The 18,257-nt window shown below is 51.2% G+C and overlaps 8 protein-coding genes across 8 annotated transcripts; 3 read left to right on the plus strand and 5 right to left on the minus strand.

Annotated features, from left to right (window-relative positions):
- Nucleotides 1-175: 175 nt before the first annotated feature.
- Nucleotides 176-2,390, plus strand: BJX68DRAFT_240403 (putative beta-ketoacyl synthase (Cem1)). The gene is made up of 8 exons (XM_071040673.1): nucleotides 176-366; nucleotides 746-912; nucleotides 997-1,104; nucleotides 1,152-1,223; nucleotides 1,274-1,360; nucleotides 1,410-1,676; nucleotides 1,725-2,093; nucleotides 2,140-2,390. The coding sequence occupies exons 1-8, from the start codon at nucleotides 315-317 to the stop codon at nucleotides 2,302-2,304; spliced, it is 1,287 nt and encodes a 428-aa protein (XP_070897332.1). The 5' UTR covers nucleotides 176-314; the 3' UTR covers nucleotides 2,305-2,390.
- Nucleotides 2,371-4,124, plus strand: BJX68DRAFT_240406 (MT-A70 family). The gene has a single exon (XM_071040674.1). The coding sequence runs from the start codon at nucleotides 2,579-2,581 to the stop codon at nucleotides 4,097-4,099; it is 1,521 nt and encodes a 506-aa protein (XP_070897333.1). The 5' UTR covers nucleotides 2,371-2,578; the 3' UTR covers nucleotides 4,100-4,124.
- BJX68DRAFT_240407 (ubiquitin carboxyl-terminal hydrolase) lies at nucleotides 4,125-5,203 on the minus strand (the record flags this gene model as incomplete). The annotated part of the gene is made up of 2 exons (XM_071040675.1): nucleotides 5,081-5,203; nucleotides 4,125-4,996 (listed from the first exon to the last, which is right to left on the minus strand). Coding segments are annotated over exons 1-2 (749 nt in total), but the record flags the coding sequence as incomplete, so codon positions are not given.
- A 137-nt stretch (nucleotides 5,204-5,340) lies between these two features.
- BJX68DRAFT_240409 (putative mRNA decapping hydrolase) lies at nucleotides 5,341-6,549 on the minus strand. Its single transcript, XM_071040676.1, has 3 exons — nucleotides 6,449-6,549; nucleotides 5,703-6,368; nucleotides 5,341-5,620 (listed from the first exon to the last, which is right to left on the minus strand). The coding sequence occupies exons 1-3, from the start codon at nucleotides 6,525-6,527 to the stop codon at nucleotides 5,373-5,375; spliced, it is 993 nt and encodes a 330-aa protein (XP_070897335.1). The 5' UTR covers nucleotides 6,528-6,549; the 3' UTR covers nucleotides 5,341-5,372.
- A 120-nt stretch (nucleotides 6,550-6,669) lies between these two features.
- Nucleotides 6,670-7,904, minus strand: BJX68DRAFT_240410 (ribonuclease H2 subunit C). The gene is made up of 4 exons (XM_071040677.1): nucleotides 7,606-7,904; nucleotides 7,435-7,512; nucleotides 7,141-7,358; nucleotides 6,670-7,072 (listed from the first exon to the last, which is right to left on the minus strand). The coding sequence occupies exons 1-4, from the start codon at nucleotides 7,754-7,756 to the stop codon at nucleotides 7,025-7,027; spliced, it is 495 nt and encodes a 164-aa protein (XP_070897336.1). The 5' UTR covers nucleotides 7,757-7,904; the 3' UTR covers nucleotides 6,670-7,024.
- Nucleotides 7,905-8,279: 375 nt separating this feature from the next.
- BJX68DRAFT_268470 (acyltransferase family protein) lies at nucleotides 8,280-9,503 on the minus strand (the record flags this gene model as incomplete). Its single annotated transcript, XM_071046104.1, has 1 exon — nucleotides 8,280-9,503. The coding sequence occupies one exon, from the start codon at nucleotides 9,501-9,503 to the stop codon at nucleotides 8,280-8,282; it is 1,224 nt and encodes a 407-aa protein (XP_070897337.1).
- A 680-nt stretch (nucleotides 9,504-10,183) lies between these two features.
- Nucleotides 10,184-12,930, minus strand: BJX68DRAFT_256328 (uncharacterized protein; the record flags this gene model as incomplete). The annotated part of the gene is made up of 5 exons (XM_071043169.1): nucleotides 10,184-10,790; nucleotides 10,860-11,195; nucleotides 11,564-11,749; nucleotides 11,802-12,740; nucleotides 12,797-12,930. 5 exons carry the CDS (start codon nucleotides 12,928-12,930, stop codon nucleotides 10,184-10,186), a joined length of 2,202 nt encoding a protein of 733 aa, XP_070897338.1.
- A 353-nt stretch (nucleotides 12,931-13,283) lies between these two features.
- On the plus strand, nucleotides 13,284-18,105 carry cef1 (putative cell division control protein (Cdc5); the record flags this gene model as incomplete). The annotated part of the gene is made up of 9 exons (XM_071043170.1): nucleotides 13,284-13,304; nucleotides 13,486-13,829; nucleotides 13,891-15,855; nucleotides 16,200-16,304; nucleotides 16,401-16,428; nucleotides 16,509-16,573; nucleotides 16,630-16,664; nucleotides 16,717-17,876; nucleotides 17,938-18,105. 9 exons carry the CDS (start codon nucleotides 13,284-13,286, stop codon nucleotides 18,103-18,105), a joined length of 3,891 nt encoding a protein of 1,296 aa, XP_070897339.1.
- Nucleotides 18,106-18,257: the final 152 nt, after the last annotated feature.

An 18,257-nucleotide genomic window follows, 5' to 3' on the forward strand; every position in this document is an offset into this window, starting at 1 on the left:
TGTGGAGCGTAAAATATCCTGACGTATGGTAACCGTGTGTAATGCAATCTCTTATCGATAGCGATACCCCTGCCGATTGGCTGTGCTCGCCACCTCATCGATGCCTGGATGCCTGGCCGCATGGACTGTCTCTCAGACTTTCCTCTTTTGTTCGTTGCACTTTCTTGTAGAATCGCTCTTCCGAGGCTTCTGAGGAGCTGTTTGCTGCTCTGCCGTGTTTGCTTCCAAGACACTGGGGTCTAGGTACTTCATTTATTGTTATTCCTTGACATTTCACCTCGATTGCAAGCTGCTCCGGTAGCGAACAAGATGCTATGCGGCGGGTTGTCGTAACTGGTCTGGGTGCTGTGACGCCCCTCGGCGTTGGTGAGTGATACTATCGCATTTTACGTTTACGCGCTCTCTCTCTTGACTCCGAGGCGATCCGGAGCTTGGATAAGAACGTGGCATCACGCAATGCTATCTGTACTACTGCTTGCTACTATCGTGTGCCTCATCGGAGCAAGTTGCTTCTTCCGCCTTCTCTCTCCATCTTCTCCAACGTCTCCACCTCCCGAAGGGGAAGGTCCTAGACGGAGCATCATGGCGATTCCGAGGAGGGTAGCTTCACACGATACGTGGACCACTGCTTGTATCTTACTGCTTCCTCACGTGGCTCCGGACTTGTTATGCATCTATTTAGTTTAGTTCTTGGTAATTGGCTGTCTGCGCGTACTAAACTAATCTACTCATCATCATGCTATAGGAGTTCGGCGGACTTGGAAGCGGCTGCTCGATGGTCATTGTGGTATTGTTAATGTTCGAGATCGCGATGCGAGATTCGCAGATTTGCCGGCTCAGATTGCGGCCGTTGTTCCTGAGGGGTTGAGGGCTGAAGGGGGGTGGACTGCGTCGGAGTGGCTGGGGAAGGGTGTAAGTGTGCTTCTTGCTTTTCCCTATTCGTGGAGTTTTGTTGTCGTATGCATCACCGAGTTGATTTGAAGCTAATGGCAATAGGATGAGCGCAAGATGGCTCGATTTGCGCAGTATGCGCTCGCCGCTTCGGAAGAGGCGCTGGAAGATGCGGGGTGGAAGCCCACAGGTCAAGATGAGCTAGAGTCGACGGTTTGTTTGCCTCAATGCTCTCTAGAATGACTACTAACTGCAATTAGGGTGTTTGTCTAGGGTCTGGCATAGGCAACTTTGACGAGATTTATGACACGGTCGTCGCATATGAGAAGGGTGTTCGTCGTCGTCCTCAGATGTCTGGAAGCTCTAAGCTGACTTTATTTAGGGCTATCGAAAGGTGTCTCCTTTATTCGTGCCGAAGCTATTGATCAACCTTGGAGCTGGCCATCTAGCCATGAGGTATGGGTTTATGGTAGGTTCCACTACGGTGACTTGTATGATTGCCTTTCTGAGCTAAGTAGGGTCCCAATCATTCGGCAACGACTGCGTGTACGACTGGAGCACATTCTCTCGGCGATGCTGCTCGGTTCATCGCGTTTGGAGATGCAGATGTGATGCTCGCTGGCGGTGCAGAGTCTTGTATCCACCCACTCGCTATTGGAGGCTTTGCTCGTGCGCGAAGTTTGGCAACAGGCTTCAATGACTGCCCTGAAAAAGCCTCTCGACCGTTTGACGCGGATCGCGCAGGGTTTGTGGTTGGAGAGGGAGCAGCTATGGTGGTGCTAGAGGTATTTCCCACCAAAGTGATAGCCTTTTGCTACTAACTTCCTCTGTAGGAACTGGAGCATGCGAAAGCAAGAGGGGCTCAGATTTATGCAGAACTACGAGGCTACGGCTGCTCTGGGGATGCGCACCACATGACAGCTCCGAAAGAAAACGGCCACGGTGCTTGGCTAGGCATGAAGAAAGCCCTAAAAAACGCCGGCTTTGCGCCATCCGCGGTTGACTATGTCAATGCGCACGCAACGTCGACTATCCTGGGCGATGCCGCCGAGAACGCGGCCATCAAAGCTCTTCTCTTGGGCCCTGGAGGCAAGACACAGGCCGCTGATGTAAATATTAGCAGCACGAAAGGAGCTATAGGGCATCTACTCGGAGGAGCGGGAGCCGTCGAATCACTCTTTACCGTTCTTGCTATCCACGAGGTTAGTCTTGCATAGTGAATGCGCGAGCTCAGCTAACTGTTTCTAGAACGTGATGCCTCCGACAATCAATTTGGACCGGGTGGCCAATGGCTTTGACTGTAATTATGCACCGAACCAAGCTCAGGAACGCCGCATCAATGTGGCGCTGACCAACAGTTTTGGATTTGGAGGGACGAATAGCTCTCTCTGTTTTGCTAAGCATGATATCTAGACTTGTTTAGCAGGTGGAGCATTTGATTGTACAATAGACTTAGACTTGTGTACTATATATCTGAACTTCTATTGCCTCGATTCTGAGAGACTTCCTTTTCTTACTGTAAATCACAAAATCAGTGTCCTATGGTTAGGGCTGATGCGCTTGCTCTAGGGCAGATCCTTCATGAGAGATTGAGGATCAATTTTTCTGGGGTTCAACACCACATCAACTACATAAACTCCACCAATAATCTTCACAAACACAGCAGGACCCAACCCAATGGCTCAAGATGACACATACCTCAATTCTCTACCAAAATCATGTTTCAACAATTTTCCTAATCGACGTTCCCACCTCAATCGCCCTCGCACAATCTCTCCCTAAACAAGCCCCTTCAAAGAAGAGTCTCTTCTCCTCACCCGCTTTAGAGACCCCGTACCCGCCATCAACAGAACCTAAGACTGCTACTGCGCGGGCGCGGGTGCTTGAGCGCATACCGCACTCGGAGAGGGAGGTTGCAGCTGCTATCGAGCCGGTGGTTCTGGGGGCATTGGCTGAGATTCGGAGTGGGTTTCAGAGTAGGGTAAAGTGGTGTTTTGAGAGGTGCTTGATTGGAGATGGCGATGCAGATGGGCATGAACACGAGAATGGGATGGCTTCTATTGAGAGAGGTGGCGGTGGCGTGACGCTTGGGAAGAGAAGGAGGAAGGGCGAGGCTGAATATCACCAAGATAACCAATCGACCTCTGATGGCCCTGGCATACAACCCCTTGAATTGGACGAATTGGACCAACCGGTAGAGTCTATGCCTACCAAAAAACCACCCCTTATCCTCTCCCCAGGCCTGAACAGATTTACATCCGGGGCCGAACTACGCAATCACATCGTCAAAAATACATCCCCCTCAACCGCCACAGTCTCAATACATCCACAAAAAAATAACCCATCCAACATCCTCGCTGCAAGAGACCTACAGATTAAAGTTCAAAATCAACACCGCACATATACAATCCCGCCACTATCCACCTTCCTCATATGCAATCTCCCCATCTCAACCCCACCAACGAGGGAAACCAAGCACAACCCCATCCCGAGCCTCGACCCTAACCAAAAATTCAACCTCATCCTCCTCGACCCACCATGGAGCAATAGGTCTGTCCGGCGAAGCGGCCATTACCAGACGCAGTCGTATTCGCATTTCGAGCTGCTGACGGAGTGGGTTTGTAATCTACTACGGGTGCATTCGTTCTCGGCCCCTCCTTCTGTCACTATTGAAAGCGGAGAAGGGGAAGTGGCAAGTGAGAGGGAAGATAGTTCGAGATCCGACACATGCATTGCTGCAATCTGGATAACAAACTCCGCAAAAGCACGACGGACAGCGTACGATTCTCTCACACGTGCAGGATTCGCAATTATCGAGGAGTGGGTGTGGATCAAGACGACTGTGTACGGGGAGCCTGTTACGCCCGTTGAGGGGCTGTGGAGGAAGCCGTATGAGGTTCTTGTTGTTGGGGTGAAGAAGGAGAACGAAGAGAAGGAGAGTGAGGAAGATACTACTCGGGGTATACGAAGAAGAGTCATTGCTGGTGTTCCAGATGTGCATTCGAGGAAGCCGAATTTGAGGGAGGTTTTTGAGAGGGTTTTCTTTCCGTCTCCATCTTCGTCTGTCTCGGGTTGTGCTGATGCTGGAAGAATGAGGTATGAGGCTTTGGAGGTATTCGCCCGCAATCTTACTGCTGGGTGGTGGGCTTGTGGGGATGAGGTGCTCAAGTTTAATGATGGGGAGTGCTGGGTTGATGTTGATGCTTGACCGTTTACTCAAATCTGATACTCCAATGCCATAGTAAGAGTCATGTACAGATTGTCTATAACTATCAGTAGTTATCATATGCAGCGTTGGTATGTCTTGGACTAAGAAGACCCAATCATTTCACATAAATCCTCAAAGGTCCAACTAAGGAAACCCATCTCTTGCACGTATCACCCACAAGATGAAGAAAAAAGAATCAATCAAACACAGCCCCCAAACTCACCAGACTAAACCTCAAATCCGGGTTTCCACCCTCACTTTCCACCTTCAAGAACCTCCTAACCCCAAGATCCAGCGCCCTTTCACTGAGCGCATCTTCACCCTCAGCCAAGGTTCCCCTCTCCAGCGGCCCCTTCCTCCTCCCATCAAGCTCCCAAAGCTTCCCATCAGCTCCCTTCACAAACGCCACAAAGTGCAAATCCACATCATCCTCCGCCCCAGGCGCCTTGGTATCGCCGAGTTTTGCCGCATCCGCATGAGCGCTCTCCAGCGCCTTGCTCTCATACAACAGATCCGCCCTCTCAACCGGTGGCAAGGGCTCCGCATCTTTCAACAGCTTCTCCAAATCCGACCCGGGGATAACATGCTTCCGCGGCTCGCCATTCGAAACAGCATGTAAGAGTCCGATAAGCCCGCATGCGTTCCGAATCGTCTGTTTGAACCAAGTTGCTGGCTCGTTGGCTCCCGAGCCCGTGTATTCGGGTAGCGAGCTGTCTTCGGCTATGCGGGAGGCTTCGTAGGTTTTTGAGACGGGGAAGACGAGGAGGAGCGCGTGGGAGGGGCGGGGAACGAAGGCGAGGAGATCCGCGTCATCGATTGAGTAGACGTCTGTGAAGCCTAGGGATGGAGAGAGGCCGAGTTGGTGTACGAGGTGGGACATTACTTCGGGGTTGTTTTCTATAGATAGCTGTCAGCTAGTTTATTCGGTGAGGGATCATTGACTGGAGAGGGATGTGATGGTGATTGTTTGGGGAGGCCTACCGAGAGGCACGAAAGCCTTGTTGTTTTTAGGGACGTCAGGATTCTCAGCCATAATTAATTTTCGGGTATATGAGATGATTGGAGATGCTGGTGTATCTGTTTGTGCTGTGGCGACGATGTATTGGAGAGATGAGGGGAGAGGAGGGGAGGAGGCGTTGCGGGGTTGAGATCTTCGCAGTCACGCAGGTTCCACACTAGCTCCGAGAAGTAGTAATACTAGATATTCTTTATGTCTAGAAAATACTTGAATACGATTGGATATGTCATTATCATAATTCATAATCTAGTCGCTCTATTTCTCTATAGTCGGCTTCTTCCCCTCCTTCAAAGGTCCAAATATTCCCGTCCAGAGCTCGCTCGCCTCGCCAAGGTAGTAGGTCAAATCAACATCCGCCATACTTGCATCTTCGTCTCCAGAGATAGTCTCTAACTGCGAAATGAGATTCTCCAAGCCAAATGCCTTGCCCGTAGCCTGCGTAGCGCCAGCCTCGAGCATCACATTCACAATGTGGATATGGAAGTGGTAGTAGGTCGGTTGATCTGTAGAGTATACTATGTTAGCAACTCCTCTCACTCCCCGTCAATTCTTTCCCTCTCCGTCAACAGTCGAGGAAAAACTCACAGTGCACGTAAATTTTCAACTGATCGATCTCTAGATCCGGATACATCTTAACCGTCCCCTCAAGGACCCTTCTCCTCAGATACTTCAACCAAGGCACGTGCCTCTTTTTCAAGTCGCGCAAGCTCCAAATATCTCGCCTCTGCACGAGTGCTAGCAGATGCAACGAGCCCAGCGTCTTCCGATCCCAATTCAGATCGGGAAGCATGAGGAACGCGTCCTCCTTGCCCGCCCCGTTCTCGCCCTCATCCCTCAGTATCACATCCTCCTGCTCCGTCCGCCCCTCGAGTATATTAAACACCCAATTCAGTCTTCCTTCCTCGCGCTTCGCTTGCATGTACGGCCGCACGTAGTCCCGATAGATTGCTGGCGTCTCGGTGACCATGCGCACCGTCTGCTCAGAGTACTTCTTGATGTGCTGTTCCGTGCAGGGCCAGATGAGGTTGAGTTTTAGGTCATGGGATGGATGGCCATCTGTGTCGATGCCTGATGAGGCAAGGTACCATCGGTAGATGTCGTTGTCTCCGAGGTTGTTCACGCGGGTAATAGCAGACTGGAAAGCTTGGAGGGCGGCGAGGGATTCGGTTGCGAAGGCAGTGCGTTCGGCCGTTAGTATGGCCTGCTGGGAGCCTATAGTCCCGAGGAGGACGATGCGACGGCTATTTTGGTCTGTGTTGTTGTGAGCTGTTTGCGTTGCTGTTGGTGCGAGGGAATGGTTTTGTGGGGTGAGTGTTTAGAGCGGGAAATACCTTGTTTGAGGAGTCGGGTGACCTCGAACTTCGAGATGAGGGCTTCCGGAGAGGGTCTGGTATCATTACTGGCCTGCATGATGGCAATCTTGAGAATGAACGAGTGTGTGATTGACAATGTTAGTTTGGAAGTCTTCTTGGGTAAATCGGCAGAATTTACGAGGCGGTCAAGCTTATGTATCTAGATTGTGGAGACAGGCCTGAACTACGATAAACAGAAGGACGAAAAGTGTAAGATCGATTTTGTACTGGGCGAAGCAGTTTCTTAAACTGGCAGAACGCGTGGTCTGTACATCGGACGGCGTATCGAGATAGTACACGTAGATTGCCTGTCTTGTATTTCCTCTAGCATGCATTCCACGAGATGGCCGCAGGAAAATCGGACGCGTGTTGGAAGAGTTTCCTGTCTAAGAATAAGGAGCGTTATCTGTACTCCTGCCTTTGCAGCCGACATGGTTCCCTGGGCGTGACTGCTGGATGGATTCTCCGCCTCTGAAAGCTCCAGCCATAGCTTCAGCGCCCTCTATGCCTTCGTTGCAATGGAGATTTATGGTCAATCAGCCTGAGTTGACACTTTCAGGTCGAAGTCCCCTTCTTGTCGTCCTGCGCTGGCTCGGTGTGCATCTATTGCTCATCAGCCCTGCACCCTGCCATAATCGATCAACTTCAACCCCAGAGGAAAGACAACATACCGCCTTGGCAAATTTAATCCACTCCTCCACCCCCTTGACATATGGATCATCCGCAGCAGGAATTGTCTCATGGGCCCAGACCACAAAGTCGCCAAACGTAGCTTGCTGCTCGAGGACCTTTATCGGCTCTGCTGGCTCGACTTCCTCGACCTCGGCTTCGTCTGAGTTGTTGGAAGTCGTACTTGGGAGTTCACGATCTGTGTGTGTTGCGACGATACCTGTTGCGGATGCAATGTGATGCGATTAGCGTGATGTCGGCGCGCAAGCGTCAGTTGAATAGTGGTGATAACATACCCTCATATCCCTCTGGAATCTGTACGCGGCGGCCGCGCAGTTTGCGGCCGCGAAAGTACGCGGTTTGGAGGTTTTGGTCTGCGATTGACAGTTAGTCCTGGTCGACGCTGACTCGGTTGATCCTTGAATGCAAACTCCGGGACGAAGAGGCCGTAAGAGACTCGTACGTACCTTTCTCATCAGGAACAGGACTCCAGTAACGGTTCAGGGAGTTGACAGGGCCATCATGGTGAATGCGGCACGGGAGGATGTTCGGTGTGTAGGACTTGAAGGATTCCGAGTTGGATTCAGAGGGTTGTTGCGGTTGTTGAAGGGCGAACATCTTGAAGCGTGTGTAAACAAAAGTAGAATGGAGAGGAGAAAAGGGAATAGTCAATTGCCGAGAAGAAAAATCGGCGGTGAAGTTGTATGCAATTTCTAGACACCAATAATCATTCCAAGTAATACTAGTCTCGATGCTTCGTGGCAAGCGAGGGGAGATAGCTAAAGACGCGTTCGCGCCGCGCCAAGACATTTCCAAATATTAGATGGATCTGTGGTCCAGAGGAGCAGTATTTAGTGCTCCCCTACTCGGCCATATTAAACCAATTAAACCAATTAAACCAATTGAATGCCATATATGTAAGGCTAGCATGGCCTAGTGTAAGCCACTGTGGGGCCTCACACCTACTCTGAGTAGCTCTTTTTCTTTTTGTACAGGAACAATGCCCTCATCAAGAGTTAAATGTGCTCATAGAATGCGCAGTATATATTAGCTACATTGACATAAGTTCGTTAACGCCCTGAAAACCACTCCTCAAATCGGTAGGCCAGAGCAATAGAGCGTCGGTCAACAGTCCTCGTCATCACCGTCGCCGACATAACAAGCAAAGGAAAGATGAAAGCCGCCACAACCGTCCAGGACCAGTAGTATATATTACTTCAGCTTCGTCGGCCCTAGTTGCCTCAAAGCTTTTCCCCCAGAGCTTCCAGCAAGTCCAGTTGAGAATGGAGTTTCGAAGGACACGTATGAATGTCTGGTGGAGTAGGTATAACGAGAAAGATATTTCGCCTAGGAACTGGGCTACTCGAGACTCGAGCACCCTCTTGATCATCGGGAGGCACCTGATTGCTGCGACGAGCATTATAGAGCCTATGGACCACCAGATGTTGATGCGTTTGACTGAGTGATCCCAGTATGGCAGGATGCTGAGCCTGGAAGAGTACCAGTAGTCCTCATAGGAGCCACCCCTGTATGGGAGACAGAGGAGGTAGATTCCACCGGCAAAGAGAGTCATGAATGCTGCTAAGGACCACCTTGCTTTCTTCATAGGAGGCTTGTGTGTAACTGGGGCGACGAAGCTTGCACGGTTCTGGTTCAACACCAGTAGCCCAGAGAAGAAGCAGAATAACTCCTGGAACCCAAAGTACAGGAAGAGCGCAGCGAATATGGCTACAATCTTTAGCCGGACTTTGGGTGCAGCGGGCAACAAACCAAGAATAGTCGGGTATATTGCAAAGGATCCTTTAAGCTCGATAGGCATTGTCCAGAACTGCGTTTTGAGTCCACTGCCGTACTTGGTTTCGACGAAGCCAATTGAACTCAGGAAAGACAGGGCAAAGCATTTGAGGTGCTGCCAAATCGCGGACCTTGGCGGCGCACGAGGACACCCTTCTGCCCTGGGAAAGCTCCAGTTGCTGTAGGCGCCCATGAAGAAAATTATCCGAGACGTCACACACACAAATGTTACAGGTAGATAGAGACGAAGGCCTCGACGAATCACCGAGGAAGTGAGCTTGCGGTAACAGTCAGCGTTGTTATTCTGGCCGCGATGCCGGATAATTGCAAGAGGAACCGAGTATCCAGAGATGACAAAGAATAGAGTGACTATTGCTTTGCCCGCAAATAGGATGCGGAATGGAAGGAGCTGAATGAGATGGCGGTTCTGTTCAGCTGGCTCATCGGTGAACCCGCGATATGGGATCGTCATTTCGCCAACGGTGTAGTGGAAGCAGGCCATGATAGCTGCTGCAATACCACGGAGGCCGTCTAGCCAGCGTTGTCGGCCGTCCATGCTCCTTTTCGACATCGTCACCGGCAGGATAGAGATGATGTTGTGTTGAGATTAAGTTAGACGGTGGGAGGGGTACCGACAAAGTATAAAACACGCAGCGCCATGGATGGGAAGAACAGAAACATCGCTGCTTCCCTGAGAGATTCTCATGATTTGGAACTGGCAGTGTTCGCTTTGTCAAAACCATTATAAACGAGGATTAACTCGGGAATTACATCGGTTGTTGTTGAGTATCGGGAGAATCTGGTCTTGTTCATGAGGGCAGCAAGTTACCTCCAAGCGTAGGATTGTCGGTTTCCCTAGGGAGGAGGATGAGGAAAAAAAGGATTGGGTTGTTTTGAAAGGTATATAACCCTGATCCCAGAGCTTGGCCTTGAGCACCTTGCTCTAATGTTATAGTATGGGTATCATTGGCATATGCCAATGCAGATCAAGGTCACAAAAGAAGATCCCTTACGAAACCCTCATAAACCCTGCCTGAGACGGGGGTTTGCGATGGGTTATTGATGGGTTGAGAGTTTCGAATGGTGGTTGCTGTGGCATGCTAGATTCCTTTCTAGTTCCCCGAGTCATACATACCTGGTGGCTGTGTGGTAAGATAGTGATGCTTGTAGAGACCCATGTAGTGAATGAAGATGGCGAATAGAATTCAAGTAGACTGGGGTATATCTAATAATTAGTATATCAAAAAAGTTTCACCTCTTGCGGGTCTTCTTCTTCTTCTTTTTCTTCTTCTTATCACCCTCTCCCTTCTCCTTATTCTCTGGCACAACTCTGACAGGCCACTTCTTCAAGTGTTCTCGCTCGAACTCATCTTTATCCCTTCGATACAGCAGCATAGTCGCCTTCGCATCCTCCACACTCGAGTGCGCACCACCCTGAATCTGCAATCCCAGTAACTCCGACGCCAAAATCTTCAACCGCGGCGAGCCTCCACCTGCAATCTTCCGATACGGCGGATGCTTGCTCGTGTCTCTAATATCGCGCTTCGGGTGACAGAGTAAGAGAGCGTCTAGGTCATTTCGCAGCGCATGGCCGATAAGGATCCGGCCGTTTAATATCTCCGCGACTTCTTTCTGGACTTGTTCGAGGGATCGCGCGTCGATCATGTGTTTGGGTGCTATCCCGCTGACGTGTGTTCGCCAGTCCGTGACCATCTCTTTAGGGCGCACGTATGAGTCGTATACTTGGTCGCCGTTGTAGTCGACAATACTGACGCGGGCTAGGGCAGAGTCGTTGTCTGGATTCGGGCCGACGCCGACCATTTCGCAGTCGATTGCAACATATTTTCCTATTTCGACGCTAGACGTTGTTAGTCGCTGATTCTCACCGCGAGAATTTCCCCGATAGCAGAAAGTTAGGTGTACTAACTTCGAAGCCCGCCCCTCATTGACTCTCGAGACCGCAGTCTTGACGACAGTCTCAACATCCTCTCCCCCTCCATTCGTCACTTCTTGCGACATCCTCTTCTTCCGATCTCTCGAAACAAGCCCGGAAGTAGTCAAAGTCCTTTTCCCTGTTCCCTCAGCGACGACCCTCCTTTTCTTCACAATATCATTTTTCTGCGGCTCACGATCCGATCTCTTGCGTTTTGTTGTCTCTGTTGCGGAGGTCGCGGATACGTCCTTTTTCTTCAAGGTCCCTTGGAGTTTCTTCCAGTTGCTCGAAAGAGATTTCAATTCCATTCCAGTAAAGTTGAGCCAGGCGCTATCGCATGGTGAGTAGGAATTGGGAGTTCGAGTCGGAGAGTTGGAGAAATCCGAAAGTTCAAACTTCAAAAAGAAAATAATGTTTGCGGGGCCGCTAAATTTTGGATGCGCCTCCGCCTGACCCACTCTGATAGATTCGAGAATGTTGGCATGGGAAAAAAAGGGATCAATGCTTGATGATATCGATACTACTGATACCATGAGTCTTTTTATGAGTAGAGCTACGGGGTTACAAGAACTGATACTGGTAAGAATGAGAATCGACTTTTTGTATCCTGCTGCCCATGAAATGTGATATCTAGTAGAAATATAAACAGAAAAGGAGATTAGGTATATCATAAACCAGGGACCTTGAAGTCTTTGTACGCCCATTTCTCAGTCACTTCTCTCTTGGCCTTTCTCGGTTGCGATACGGGCTTACGCGACTCGAGTTTGCCCTGAACAATCAACGTCCGGAATCGGTCGTCAAGAAGATTGCCCTCTGGCTTGAGCAGGCGTAGTGAGTCTTGAAGTTCGTCGGGTAGGACTACTTCTACTGGCTTCTCGGGAGCCCTGCCACATCTGTTAGTACTTGAGAGGGGATCGGGTTGGTAATGGAACTCACTTGATCTTGCCTCCGAAAGGCTTCCGGCGCAAGACGGAGTCATCTCCCTCGTCTGATGAATCGTCACCGTCACTAGCCAACTGGCCCTCCTGTTCCTTGAGGCGCTCAGCAATAGCCTTGGCCTGGGCGACTTGGTCCTCCTTCTTTTTCTTCTGTTCCTCCCACTTGGCCAGTCGTTCGGCTTCCTTTCTTCGCTTGATCTTGTTCCTCTGGGTCTTGGTTTTTCTCTCCGGTCGCTTCTTCTTGAGCCATTCCGGCTTCTCATACTCGCTCTCGAAACCTTCCCACGCGCTCTCATCATCCGACTTTGCATCACTATCTTCATTCTGTGCCGCTTCGATCAGGCGCTGTCGCTCTGCCTCTTTGCGCTCTTCCTCCAGCCGCTTCTTCTCCTCGTCAACAGCCTTTTGGCCCTGCTCCTGTAACAGCTGATCCCACTCCTCGAAAGTCGGGTTATAACTCGTCCCAGCAGTAGGCGTTCGCACAGCCTTGACCGCCTTTCCATTCGCCGCGAGCGAAACCGGCGCCCGCTTCAGTGTCTCCGGAGCAACCTTAGGCTTGGGCTTCTCCAGATAGTCAAACTGGGGGTCATCGAGGGGCGTGGGGTCGGCCTCATCCGCCCAGGGATCATAGAAGCCACCATCGCTAGATTTTCCGAGCGGGTTACCCTCCTTGGCCACCTGTTTCAAGCGCTGCCATTCCTTCTTCGAGACCCAGTCGCTCTTGTGCTTCTTAGTGATGGGTTCAATCACGCCATCTGTAACCTTTGAGCTTCCACGTTTCCGTGTGTCGACGGCGCCAATTGCGGATCGTTGTGCGAGAATTTCGTCCGACTTGAGAAGCTTTTTGTGTTGTTTTCGGTAAGAGTCGCGGATTTCGGACGAGCCTTTTGTGTCGATGACGAACAGTTCTTCAGAGGGTTGTTCTGCTAACACGCCTCTATACTCAAAAGTTAAGGTCAATACCAACGAGAAGTTGTCATGTGTAAAAAATACCCTTTGATCTCTTCATCCTTCAACAACCGAAGACCCTCTTGGACCTCCGTAACATCCACATTCTTTCTCCAAGCCTTCTTACCCTTCCTCGAGGGCTGGCTATATTGCTGAGGCGCCCGCACTGTAGTAGACATGTTGTCCAACCTTTAAACCAAAGCTCAAGCAGAAACTTCGCTTTTCTGCGTGGTCGCAAGTCCGCTGAACTTTTTTAGATCTTTTCCCGATCAAAAATCTGGAATGGCTTATGTAATGCGGATAGCGGGGAGCCCAGCCACGGAACAGCCTGCGTCTGTCGCGCTAAACCCTTTCGCGCCTATCGCGGACTTCAGATGATGAGGCTTCTTTTCATCATTTTCATCCGCGTCAAAGGAGTTGTCGGGACCGGCCAGCTTGCTCCTATTTGTCGCGGCTGATTCTGCACATTAACGCCGGAGATTCTATCTGGTATCCCATTTGATTCTGTGACGGGGTCGTCAATACAGCAGCCATGCCGGTCGTCAAAGGAGGTGTCTGGTGAGTTGCTGAGTCTCTCCCGGTTATCTTCGTCGAACTTAACTAACATTTACAAGGACCAATATTGAGGATGAGGTCCTCCGAGCAGCGGTAAGCTTACGTCGCGGACTACACCTACGCGATCGAACCGGCTCTGTTCTTTACGGTGCAACGAACTGACGATATTATCATATTAGGTCTCGAAATACGGTCTCAACCAGTGGGCACGCGTATCCTCCCTCCTTGCACGAAAGACTCCGAAACAGTGTAAAGCGCGATGGGTAGAGTGGCTAGACCCCGGTATCCGCAAGGTCGAATGGTCCCGCGAGGAGGACGAGAAGCTGCTGCACCTTGCGAAGTTGATGCCGACGCAATGGCGAACAATCGCGCCGATTGTGGGTCGTACGGCTACGCAGTGCTTGGAGCGGTATCAGAAACTTTTGGATGAAGCAGAGGCTCGTGAGAATGATGAGCTTGGCCTTGGTGGTCCTGCGGGCGCCGAAGCTGTGGCTCCAAGTGCGGATGATGTGAGGAGATTACGGTATGTATTTGGCTTGAAATTGATTCGAACCGGCTTGGTATGGTCTTGCTGATATTTCTAGACCCGGTGAACTCGATCCCGATCCAGAGTCCAAACCCGCGCGGCCGGATACGATTGATCTTGACGAGGATGAGAAGGAGATGCTCAGTGAGGCTCGTGCCCGTCTGGCCAACACTCAAGGTAAAAAAGCGAAGCGCAAGGCTAGAGAGCGGCAATTGGAAGAATCGCGGCGGCTTGCGGTGCTCCAGAAACGTCGTGAGCTCAAGAACGCCGGCATCAATATCAAGGTTGTTACCCGCAAACAGGGCGAAATGGACTACAATGCGGATATCCCATTCGAGAAGCCTGCGGCGCCTGGATTCTATGATACCGCCGAGGAAGAATCCCGGAATGAGAGGCAGCGAGAGATGTTTGATCCCCGGAAACAGCAGTTGGCGAACAAGCGCAAAGGAGACCAGGACGAGGATGCTGAGCGGAAGAAGAGGAAGAATGATAAGAACAGCAATTCTGCTGCCTTTGCGGCTGCTGCTCGAGCAGGCCAAATGCAAAAGATTCGAGAGGCGGAACAGAGCAGCAAGAGGAGAGCACTGGCTCTCCCTAGCCCACAAGTCAGCGAGGGCGAGATGGAAGATATAATCAAGATGGGTATGGCCGGCGATAAAGCTAGCAAGATGGCTGGAGATGAAGACGGTACACGAGGCCTGATGGGCAACTACTCTGCCATTGTGGGAGGAACGCCGATTCGAACACCCAGGGCACCCCCGGAGGAGGATCACATTGCCAACGAAATCAAGAATATCAGGGCACTGACAGAAACCCAGTCCTCGCTGCTAGGCGGGGAAAACACACCTTTGCACGAGGGAGGGTCATCGACCGGTTTTGACGGTATCGCTCCCCGACGCCAGGCGATTGTAACGCCGAACCCCATGGCAACGCCTTTCCGACAAGGGGGAGCCGTTGGTGCGACACCCCTGCCCGCAGGCGCTGGTCCTGGGGCCACTCCGCTGAGGACTCCCCGAGACCATTTCGCGCTCAACCAGGAGATAGCGGGTGGACAGCTCGTTGCAAGTACGCCAAAGGAACTACGGATGCAGGAGAATCTTGCTCGCCAGAGCATCCGGAGCCGACTAGCGGCCCTTCCAAAGCCCAAGGAGACCGAGTGGGAGTTGGAAGAGCTACCTTCGGATACCGCCGAGCCAACTGCAGTCACAGAGATCTCAGAAGAAGATTCAGCCGAGCGGGATAGGAGGGAAAGGGAAGCGCGAGAACGGGCCGCCGAGGCTGAACACAAACGCCAGACACAGGTGTATCAACGCTCTCTGCCCCGGCCAGTTGTGCTTGATATCGACTCATTGATAGAACGCGCTTCGCATGTCACAGACCCAATCGCCGGCTTGATTGCTAAAGAGGCTGCTCTCCTGATTGCCAACGATGCATGCAAGTTCCCTGTTCCTGGCGCCAAAATTGAAGGCAAACCTCGGAAGCTGGAGAGGCTCGATGACCAATGGCTAGAGCAAGCTCGCGCGGCCATTGCAGCAGAGGTCTCTCCCGAGAAATTGCAGGAGTTCGCAGTTGAGTTCGACAACCGTTGGTCATCAACCCGTGACAACACTCTTCCAGGACTGTCAAATTACACTGATGACGAAGAGGAGGATATATATCAACAAGAGCAGCGCATGATCGGCGTCTTTGACAACGTGCAGGCCTCGCTACTTGCGACCGCGGAGCAGGGAAACAAACTTGAGAAGAAGCTTGCGCTGCATTACGGTGGATATCAGAACCGGGCAAAGATGCTTCGGACCAAGATCACAGAAGCCCACACAGCCCTAGAAAAGTCTAGGGCTGACCTAGATGCGTTCCGCACACTACAGATATCTGAGGAAGCTGCGGTTTCAAGACGACTTGAGAAACTCCGAGAAGACGTCGCCTTTGTGATGCGCAGAGAACGAGAAGCTCAGGAGCAATACCGGTCGAGAATGGAGGAGTTGAGCGAGCTGGTTGCTGGTACGGGAGGCATGGTAAATGGGTGGCATTGAGACTGAGGCAGAAAAGCCAGTACTGTATACACATCACAATGTATTCTAATCTACTTTCGTGCTTACTCTGGTAAGCTTGCGGTTGACTCTCCTCGTCTTCCTATGCTACTCTATTCTTAGTTCTCTGTAGCTACTGTTGTATACTCCAGTGACGAAAGCGCGACGGGAAGAACCAAAAGCGGACGGCGAAAAATGCTTGAGGCAAAAAAGTTACCAAAGGCGGTCTCTCCCGCCCCCTTCCGACACTCTATCTTCCATCAATCGTCTCAAGAGCCCGGTCGAATTTTCATCGCGAATTTCCTTCGACATAGACATTTTATCAAATTTGACCGAGCCAAACGACTGGGCATTTCTCTGCGGACATCATGGGCGGCAGCGGGGAGGCCACCGGGACACCCGACCCCGTAGAGAAGGGGTTCGCCACCCTTAACACCATCAGGTATGTCGCAAAACGTCCTCTTTAAATGATAATAGTTCCTCTCATGGAATCTTTGGCCCCAGTTTTATCGGTCGCATGTGCTAATCAAGGTACTAGGATCGGTGTGAAGGCCATGGTCCACAAGGTGCGTTGTTCCTGCCTCGCTTTTTGCGGGTTCTGCAATACGTCACGTGATATGCATTTTGAGACTGACCCTTGTTGTAGGATGGAGAGTTGAGGAAAGCGGAGATATTGTCTATTAAGCAGCGGAAAGATGGCCTTGCTTTCTAGTAGGTCTTCCACTAGTATTTATCGTTCGGGGGAAATGTGTTAACCACAACCATAGCGTTCATTATGTGGACTTCAACAAACGTCTGGATGGTATGTCTACTTCGAGCGCCTTTATGATCGACTATACTGATGATTCTGCTAGAGTGGATTGCTTCTTCAAGACTAGACCTGTCTCAGGAAGTCGAATGGCCGCAGCCTGAGAAGCCGGAAAAGAAGAAGACGGGACCTGCCAACAAGGCTCCGAGCAAGAATAAACGCGCCAGAGCCGGTAGCCGCGATGTCTCTGCTACTCCGGACCTTCTCACTGGCAAGAATGCCAATGTGGGCAAAATTCAGCGCCCATCAAAGGCAGGTGGGAAGGAGAACCGTGGCGATGAAACACCCATCAGTCTGTCGATTTTGGGGTCCGAGGCTTTGTCTGCAGATGGGACACCCAAAGCTGACTCCGAAGATGTCGACATGATGGACGCCAGTTTTGTCGACGCAAAGGAGATCAAGGAGGAGGAAAAGGCGCTGGGATTGATGTCGCGAGAAGAGGAAATTGAACGCCTACGGACTGGTGGCAGTATGACCCAGAACCCAACAGAGATTCACCGAGTGCGTAACCTGGAGCGGCTCCAGATGGGGAAGTTTGATGTCGAGCCATGGTACTTTTCTCCATACCCTGCCTCATATTCCGACTCAGAGGTGGTCTATATCGACGAATTCTGCCTCAGCTACTTCGACAACAAGCGTGCTTTTGAACGACACCGCACGAAATGCACACTCGTGCACCCTCCTGGGAACGAGATCTACCGCGACGACAACATCTCCTTCTTTGAAGTAGACGGCCGCCGACAACGCACATGGTGCCGTAATCTCTGTCTACTTAGTAAACTCTTCCTTGACCACAAAACCCTCTACTACGACGTCGACCCCTTCCTCTTCTACTGCATGTGCACCAGGGACGAAACAGGCTGTCACCTGGTAGGCTACTTCTCCAAGGAAAAGGACTCTGCCGAAGGCTATAACCTCGCTTGTATCTTGACACTACCCCAGTACCAGCGACACGGATTCGGAAGACTCCTCATCTCATTTAGCTACGAGCTCAGCAAGCGAGAAGGGAAGCTCGGGTCTCCCGAGAAACCACTCAGTGATCTCGGTCTACTCAGTTACCGACAATATTGGCGAGAAACCCTCGTTGAGATCCTCATGGAGTCGGGCCGTGAAGCAGTCAGCGAGAACGAACTTGCTGTCCTCACGTCGATGACTGAAAAGGATGTCCATGAGACGTTAGTTGTCTTCAATATGCTTAGATATCATGTACGTTTGCCTCCCTTCCCCTCCGTGTGACATCAAGTATTCATGAACACGACGCTAATAGCCGCCACAGAAAGGGAATTGGGTCATAGTCCTCACGGACCAAGTCGTGGCAGAGCACGAGAAACGCCTTGAAAAAGAAAAGATCAAGGGCTCTCGTAGGATTGACTCTTCGCGCCTCCAGTGGAAGCCGCCTGTCTTTACAGCGTCGAGCCGGACCTGGAATTGGTAGAGCGCCTGCGCTCTCGCCGCCTTGTTGTTCTCCTTTCCAGATTTGTGTCTGTTATCTCCAGGCTGGTGGCCAGGATCTGTATTAGCCTCGATAGGATAAGCTTCGTGTACATTTGTTTTCTTTTGATTTTCTATCGGCATTAGCAGGGGTAT

Source organism: Aspergillus pseudodeflectus (assembly GCF_044049435.1).
Source record: "Aspergillus pseudodeflectus strain CBS 756.74 chromosome Unknown BJX68scaffold_31, whole genome shotgun sequence".
Classification (NCBI taxonomy): domain Eukaryota; kingdom Fungi; phylum Ascomycota; class Eurotiomycetes; order Eurotiales; family Aspergillaceae; genus Aspergillus; species Aspergillus pseudodeflectus.

Coding starts and splice junctions, on each gene's coding strand:
- BJX68DRAFT_240403 (XM_071040673.1), top strand. CDS start 315: ATGCGGCGGGTTGTCGTAACTGGTCTGGGTGCTGTGACGCCCCTCGGC. Junction 367..745: donor TGTGACGCCCCTCGGCGTTG/GTGAGTGATACT, acceptor ATCATGCTATAG/GAGTTCGGCGGACTTGGAAG. Junction 913..996: donor CGGAGTGGCTGGGGAAGGGT/GTAAGTGTGCTT, acceptor TAATGGCAATAG/GATGAGCGCAAGATGGCTCG.
- BJX68DRAFT_240406 (XM_071040674.1), top strand. CDS start 2,579: ATGACACATACCTCAATTCTCTACCAAAATCATGTTTCAACAATTTTC.
- BJX68DRAFT_240409 (XM_071040676.1), bottom strand. CDS start 6,527: ATGCAGGCCAGTAATGATACCAGACCCTCTCCGGAAGCCCTCATCTCG. Junction 6,369..6,448: donor CACCCGACTCCTCAAACAAG/GTATTTCCCGCT, acceptor ACAACAACACAG/ACCAAAATAGCCGTCGCATC. Junction 5,621..5,702: donor GTTGAAAATTTACGTGCACT/GTGAGTTTTTCC, acceptor TATACTCTACAG/ATCAACCGACCTACTACCAC.
- BJX68DRAFT_240410 (XM_071040677.1), bottom strand. CDS start 7,756: ATGTTCGCCCTTCAACAACCGCAACAACCCTCTGAATCCAACTCGGAA. Junction 7,513..7,605: donor TCCTGTTCCTGATGAGAAAG/GTACGTACGAGT, acceptor TGTCAATCGCAG/ACCAAAACCTCCAAACCGCG. Junction 7,359..7,434: donor GATTCCAGAGGGATATGAGG/GTATGTTATCAC, acceptor CATCCGCAACAG/GTATCGTCGCAACACACACA.